The sequence below is a fragment of the Erpetoichthys calabaricus genome, chromosome 10 (genome assembly GCF_900747795.2).
Source record: "Erpetoichthys calabaricus chromosome 10, fErpCal1.3, whole genome shotgun sequence".
In the NCBI taxonomy this organism is placed as follows: domain Eukaryota; kingdom Metazoa; phylum Chordata; class Cladistia; order Polypteriformes; family Polypteridae; genus Erpetoichthys; species Erpetoichthys calabaricus.
Window position 1 is genome coordinate 129,385,673 of NC_041403.2, and position 8,400 is coordinate 129,394,072.

Here is an 8,400-nt window from a genome sequence, read left to right on the forward strand (position 1 = left end):
TGTTCAAAACGGAGCATGGAGCCGATCCACACTGTCAAACTCCCCAAAGTAATGCATTCAATTAAACCATGAGTAATTATTTGTAAAGTTTACCTCTTTCTGTTTAAATTACTTATGTATTGAGATCAAGACCATCATAAGTACCAGAGCTTTATATGGATGTCTTCCTCACCCTACTACTATGTTGTGCTTTAAAGATGTTGATTTCAACATATTTCAGAACATACATTCTAAAAAATTATACGGAAAATGTATTTATAGCATAAATCATATAATCAACAGCCACTGTGACATTTCTTACACATATAGAGAAACACACAGTATACTAGTCGCAAAACTAAATGGTTAAATGTAAAATTAAAATAGGTCTAATATAAAGTAAAATTGTCAGAACAGGTGAGAAAATCTATGGCACACAATTTTTCTTTAAGTTTAAAATGTAATACAAAAGGCTATTATTTTACTTCATGTTCATAATTCATGTGTAACATCTAAAAGCAAAAGTATTGGAGTTCACTTAGACAGCTTCTCCAAATGTATTGCATTTTGATTCAAGGCAAAGGATTAATCATGCCAAAACTGAATGTAATCAAATGACCAATCTGCTTCCAGAGGTGGTCCTTTGTATTATATATAATCTGACATGAAAATTTTGTGCTGTAGGTAAAAGCAAACAATCAGATGGTTGATATGTTTTTAATTATGACACTGTAAACCACACCAAAACGAAATGCACCTCAAGTATAAGAATTGGATTAACATGTTGAACTGCATTAATTTTGGTGTGAATAATCACCAAATTCTGAAAATGAGCTTGTTGTTTACTATGGTACTCTTTCGAAAAGTGAGAAAAAACAATGACTCCATCTGGAAGCCTGTAGGCAAATTACACATTATGTGTTTAATTAATTTACATTATTGTTATTTTCCCACAATTCTTAAATAAAGAGGAATAAATACTATTTAATTGTGTATTAGAAGTTCTCACATTTTCCCTGACTGTGCAATGTGTGTTTATACAGTATCTCAAAATAAATAGGGAATAACTCAAATATGTTGAAAGATAACTAGAGTCATTTAATTAGAAAGCAAAGAATGAAACAATATAATGAAGAAAAAAACAGTACTGATGATGGCCTGCATAGAGTCTACACCAGACTAGCACACATTCCCTTAAATTGTACAGTGGGTATAGAAAAGAATCACCCACCCTTCAAAATATTCACAACAGTATCCCAACAGACTCATGGATGTAATCAAAGTAAAACATGGTTCCACATGGGGGTAATCATTTAATTATCCCAGTGATTGTTTTTAATTTTTTTCTGAACTGTTGCTATTATATTTTTCATTTAGTTGTTATAAGCTACATTGAGTAAACACAGCTGGAAAAATATTTTTTTGTGTGTGTCTTTATTTCAGGCTGCAAAGCAACAAAATGTAAATATTTTGAAAGGGGTGATTCTTTTCTATGCACATTGTATATATTGAAAGAAAGTTTCCATATATACACCCTTATTCTTAGCATCAGCGATTTCCTGTGTAAAAAATCTTTGGCCTATACCAATCATCTGCATGTTCAATGTAGAGAACCTTTATGGCAGGTGTTACAAGGCTTCAAGATCCTAGGAGTATAATTGAAAAATTCAGCTATAGCCGAAGGATTAAACTTTAAATAATATGTAAGCATTAGGTTCATGAGATGGTAAATGGAATCTGCCCACGGAATTCAATTTAGTTCATTGCAGCCCAACTCACTCCCTCTATCTCCCAAGAGTAAACCAAGCCCAATTTCCTGGCCTGTCTTTAATTTTTTCCACCACCTTCTGGAGTTAGCAAAGCTACTACATTTGATTTAGGTTCAGTTTATATAAAACAAGTATCTATTGTCATCAGTAAGTATTGTTAGTTACAAAATGTTAAACATATTACAGGGGACAAAAAACTTACCTGATCAACTTTCTTCTCAAATCCCAGCCATAAACGCCTCCAATTCCACTATATCGAGTCCCTGAAACAATGTCATAACCAGACTCTTTCTGTTTCCTTAAAACAAAAATTAAATGTTATGTACCTTATTTATTGTATTGTACCTAGTTAGCACACTGACTCACAATGAAATAACAATGTTCAAATATTTCAGATTTCTCTTACAATAACTACCCTTGTTATTTATTATAGATAGATAGATAGATAGATAGATAGATAGATAGATAGATAGATAGATAGATAGATAGATAGATAGATAGATAACTTTATTAATTCCAAGGGGAAATTCACATACTCCAGCAGCACCTTACTGATACAAAAAACAATATTAAATTAAAGATTGATAATAATGCAGGTAAAAACAGACAATAACTTTGTATAATGTTAATGTTTACACCCCCGGGTGGAACTGAAGAGTCGCATAGTTTTTCTCAGTCTGTCAGTGGAGCAGGACAGTGACAGCAGTCTGTCGCTGAATCTGCTCTTCTGTCTGGAGATGACACTGTTTAGTGGATGCAGTGGATTTTCCATAATTGATAGGAGCCTGCTGAGCGCCCGTCGCTCTGCCACAGATGTCAAACTATCCAGCTCCATGCCAACAATAGAGCCTGCCTTCCTTACCAGTTTGTCCAGGCGTGAGGCATCTTTCTTCTTACTGCTGCCTCCCCAGCACACCACCGCATAGAAGAAGGCGCTCGCCACAACCGTCTGATAGAACATCTGCAGCATCTTATTGCAGATGTTGAAGGACGGTTGTGGCAAGCGCCCTCTTCTACGCGGTGGTGTGCTGGGGAGGCAGCATTAAGAAGAAGGACGCTTCACGCCTGGACAAACTGGTGAGGAAAGCAGGCTCTTTTGTAGGCATGGAGCTGGACAGTTTGACATCTGTGGCGAAGCGACGGGCACTCAGAAGGCTCCTATCAATTATGGAGAATCCACTGCATCCACTAAACAGTGTCATCTCCAGACAGAGGAGCAGTTTCAGCGACAGACTGCTGTCACTGTCCTGTTCCACTGACAGACTGAGGAGATTGTTCCTCCCCCAAACTATGCGACTCTTCAATTCCACCCGGGGATTAATAAAGTATCTATCTCTCTATCTATCTATTTATCTATCTATCTATTAACCTAACCTTCTTAAATCTGGAGACATGCGAGAGAAACTGGAGCATATGTAAGAAAACCCAAACAAATATAGGAGAAACAAGCAAAATTCTTTTATTAAAAATAGACAAATATAGTGACATTTGGTGTCACTACTGTGCTTAGTATTTTTGAAAATCTGTGTATGAATGTATGGTTTAAGGAACTAAGCCAAATATTTTGTTGGAAGTGGGCAATTTGTGACTGGCAAAGAAAGTATAGTATCAGGTGCTATGAAATGGTGCCCTATCCAATGTTTGTGTTGGGACAAGCTCCAGCTTTCCTGTAATCCTGCTCTGGATAAATGGGTTTATAAAATGGATGGATGTATGGATGGATGTATACTATCAGATTTTCTTTTTCATCTGTATTGCTAATACTGGCAGATATTATAGAAAAACAAGTACCCTAAGTTCTTGTCTATAAGCCGTGGCTTATCTAAGGAAAAAAATTGTGAAAATGAAAAAATAGAATATCGGCTTATACATAAATCCGGCTTATACAGTAATCCCTCCTCCATCGCGGGGGTTGCGTTCCAGAGCCACCCGCGAAATAAGAAAATCCGCGAAGTAGAAACCATATGTTGATATGGTTATTTTTATATTGTCATGCTTGGGTCACAGATTTGCGCAGAAACACAGGAGGTTGTAGAGAGACAGGAACGTTATTCAAACACTGCAAACAAACATTTGTCTCTTTTTCAAAAGTTTAAACTGTGCTCCATGACAAGACAGAGATGACAGTTCTGTCTCACAATTAAAAGAATGCAAACATATCTTCCTCTTCAAAGGAGTGTGTGTCAGGAGCACAGAATGTCACATAGATAGAGAAAACAATCTCTAGCAAACAAATCAATGGTGCTGTTTAGCTTTTAAGTATGCGAAACACCGCGGCACAAAGCTGTTGAAGGCGGCAGCTCACACCCCCTCCGTCAGGAGCAGGGGGAGAGAGAGAGAGAGAGAGAGAGAGAGAGAGAGAGAGAGAGAGAGAGAGAGAGAGAGAGAGAGAGACAGAGAGACAGAGTTTGTTTTTCAGTCAAAAATCAATACGTGCCCTTCGAGCTTTTAAGTATGCGAAGCACTGTGCAGCATGTCATTTCAGGAATCAGCTTTACAAAAGATAGCAACGTGAAGATAATCTTTCAGCATTTTTAGACGAGCGTCCGTATCGTCTAGGTGTGCGAACAGCCCCCCTGCTCAATCCCCATACGTCAGGATCACAGATAGTCAGCGCAAGAGAGAGAGAAAAGTAAGCAATCTAGCTTCTCAGCCATCTGCCAATAGCGTCCCTTGTATGAAATCAACTGGGCAAACCAACTGAGGAAGCATGTACCAGAAATTAAAAGACCCATTGTCCTCAGAAATCCACGAACCAGCAAAAAATCTGCGATATATATTTAAATATGCTTACATATAAATTCACAATTTAAATGACCGCTACACGCGCGTGTTGACTCGGCGACGCCCAGAGCAGAAAGAACGCGCTCCAACCGCGCCATGCGGGGAGTGAGAGAGACGTCAATATCTCACACTCTCTCCCCCCTTAAAGAAATTAAATGGGTGCGAGTGAGACCACTGACCTCCCTCCCTTCTATTAGTTATAGGTTATAGTACGTTCGGCTTATCCATGAGTCCGGCTTATCTATGATAAGATTTTATTTTAAAAATTCGTATGATTTTTGGTCTCCGGCTTATACACGAGTCCGGCTTATAGACAAGAACCTAGGGTAACCAAAAATGAGATAGACATTAGAAAGAGAAGCATGCCAAAGAACTTGAAAACAGCAGGAAACAAACAAAAAAAAACTCGAGATGTGATCATTTGAAACAAAAAGTAGTAAATACAACTCCAACAGCAAAAACACTGTAACAATGGTAATTTTATGAAAATGATAATGAACTTATCATTTTTTGATGAAGCGCCAAAGTTAAAATAACAGTAAATGTGGCTTTTGCAACAGTTTGGACATCCTAATAAGTTATTACTTAGTAACAACCCCTTTGCAAAATAAAAATATATATATCACAGCTTGCAAATGTTTTTTTCAGCCAGCTACGAGTCTTGGGATTCTTGTTTTAGAATTTTTTTATACATTTTAAGAGATACCAAGCCTGTTCTTGCATTTTAAAATAGAGGTGATGTGGTCAGGGTCCAAAGCTGAAAACAAAACACTTTAAAACCTTTGTAATATGTCCACTTTGAAGCAGAAAAAGTTTTGATTTAAAAAAACTTGCACTCTAAGTTTCTGAGGCATGCTTGTAACAACAAAAGTAAACTGGAATTAATAAATCCTGGCACAGATTCTTGGTATTATTTTCTAATATCTCAATATTTCAGAAATTGCTAAATTTAAATTGATGAGCTGAACATACAGGCCAAACCTCAGCAGCACAATCTCAGGAGCAGTGTTGGGGGTAACAAATTAAAGGTAATGGTCTTGTATAGTCAAAGTGCTTTTAACTTCTGTAAAATGAATAGCCTTGACACACGTAAAAAGGTTTGGGGCAGCCACCGATAGATTGTCCCTGGCTGCAAAAGGGTTTTGATACAGCACTCATGTGCACTATTTTGAGTTCTCCACTGAACTGACTAGTGGAGGAATGATGGCGGCTTTATAAGCCGAAAGGTGGAAGTGAAGTCATCTGGCTGGAACCAGAAGTGACTTCGGTCTAGGGGCGGGAACCAGAAGTGACGTTGCATCAGGCAGGTTTTCCCATTTTTGGCTTGTAAAAATAACAGAGGTAGGTTTAGTGCACCCCGCCACCTCCTGGCCTGGTGGGTAATTACCTCCACTTGGTCCACTCAGCTCACTCCTAGTCGCACGTGTGTGACACTTCTTTAAAGTAACGGGTAAACTAACACAATACTTATTTTTACTTAAGTAAAAACACCTGCGTTGTTATTATCTCAGCAGCAGTGTGTGTCAGGCAAGATTCAAAGTACCGGTACACTACTCCTTTGAAAGGCTCAATCACACAGCCTAGCAGAAAGGAATGTGCTGTGTGTAATCTAGTAAAAGAGACATATTAGTAAAGTGTCACTTTAATTTTTATTGAGTTATTTGCTATAAATATGTTAAAACAGTGTGATTAGGAGGAGCAGTGGCTGGTGCTCATACTGTAGATCTTTGGGGGCTCAAGTCGGGGATGAAAAAAAGGGATAGATGTTATTTACTTACTACACAACATGAAAGACTAAGTTTATTTATAAAACACGTGAAAATGATCACGTTTGACTGTGTTTCTGGTCAGTTTTATGACGGTGGATATATAAGCGCAGGATTTTTAAATAAATGCTACCTATTCAAATGTGCACTTCTCATCCAAAAGAAAAAAAGTAACACACTGTTTGTAATGCATTATATTGCATAATACAGTATGTAACTATGTATATAACATACTTTTTTGTAAGTTATGAGTAATGTAAGCAAGTTACGTTTAAAAATAATGTTCCCCACACTGCTTGGGGGACTTAGCCTCCAAGCTTATTTTCACATTCATGATGGCTCTTGATGATGCTTAATCTTTTTTGCACATTTTTTATGACATCAGAGCTTTTTGCCAAAGGAGAACTCCGTAAGTGGAGTTTTTTAAGAAACCAGGTTTCTGTAATAACACACAGTGTCAAGGGGTAGAGAACTGAAACCACTTTCAAGTATTAAAAAAACTGCATAGAGTGTATTATTTGGTTTTATCCAGTAAACAGCAGCAAAGACTGTATGATTATCCAAGGCAATGTATAAAATTTAAGATACAACTGGTTATGTTTCTTTCATTTTTTCAACTGGGGCACAGGCAGATAAATGGACTCTCTCATGGTAACATTGCCTGCATCATCATTTTTTCCTGCTATTATTACTGATTACCTCGATCAGCTGTTGCCGTCCTACTTTAATTTTCTTGCTTTATAGTCATTCTGGTGTGGCTAAGTCCAAAGTATATGTGCATATTTATTCATCTACCTATTTATTTAAAGAGCTTCTGTAAAAAAGCCAAATTTCCCCCTGGGGACAAATAAAGTTCTCTCTCTCTCTATCATATATATATATATATATTTTCACGGCATTCGAAGTCTGTGTCACAATCTGATAGTGTGGGTGGTTACCTACCAGGTAACGCTTTGTGGTTGGCCAGCAATCTGCTAACATCCGCCACGGTGCCCTCAGTTTGTGAAGAGCAGATCATAGAATGGTTGAAATAGTTTACTGTCAAATAAATGCAAAGAGTACACGACACGTGTTTTGCCCTCATTCTGGGCTCATCAGGTGTACACACTCCACTGCACTCCCACTCGGGAATCGAACCTCGGACGTCAGCGTCAGAGGCGATGCCCTTAACGTTGCGCCACGGCGTGTGGTTCGTTTATTTGACAGCATGTAGATCGGGGTAATTACACCCACACTATCAGATTGTGACACAGACTTCGAATGCCGTGAATGTAATTACCCCGATCTACATGCTGTCAAATAAACGAACCACACGCCGTGGCGCAACGTTAGGGGCATCGCCTCTGACGCTGACGTCCGAGGTTCGATTCCCGAGTGGGAGTGCAGTGGAGTGTGTACACCTGATGAGCCCAGAATGAGGGCGAAACACGTGTCGTGTACTCTTTGCATTTATTTGACAGTAAACTATTTCAACCATATATATATATATATATATATATATATATATATATATATATATATATATATATATATATATATATATATATACTAGCAAAATACCCGCGCTTCGCAGCGGCGAAGTACTGCCTTAAAATTGTTATTAAGAAGAAAAGTAAACATTTTTAAACTGAGGGAAAATATACAAATAATTATTTGTTAAGGATCTCTTTGTATACCACGCTGTCAGTTCGGCCCTATAAAACCTGCTTAACTTTTCTAAGTAAGCTGTAAGGAATGAGCCTGCCAAATTTTAGCCTTCTACGTACACGGGAAGTTGGAGAATTAGTGATGAGTGAGTCAGTGAGTGAGGGCTTTGACTTTTATTAGTATAGATACCCTACAAAGGCGGAGCCATGATTCCGGTTGGACTTGATACTGTTGATTCACTGTGGGATTTAGTAGTAATTGACAGTGGAGACAGAGAGGTAAAGCTCAGTTCCCTTAACCCACCTGAGATCTGTGAATTCTCATTGTCCACCTCACTCATATTTTTGCTTCCACTTTCACTCTCGACTGGAGCCGATGCTGCAGTGTGAGGTCCAAGTAGATCCATTCCTTCGCCAGTCTCTTCCAAATAAGTCTCTGGCAGGCCGTATTGTAAA

At 38.1% G+C, this 8,400-nt stretch overlaps 1 protein-coding gene across 1 annotated transcript in view; it reads right to left on the reverse strand.

Moving 5' to 3' along the window:
• dpm1 (dolichyl-phosphate mannosyltransferase subunit 1, catalytic) overlaps nt 1-8,400 on the reverse strand; it is a 79,600-nt gene that overhangs the window by 34,621 nt on the left and 36,579 nt on the right. The window contains exon 6 of the mRNA XM_028811899.2: nt 1,951-2,046. Within this exon, the coding sequence (XP_028667732.1) occupies nt 1,951-2,046 (96 nt within the window). The remainder of the gene's footprint in view (nt 1-1,950; nt 2,047-8,400) is intronic.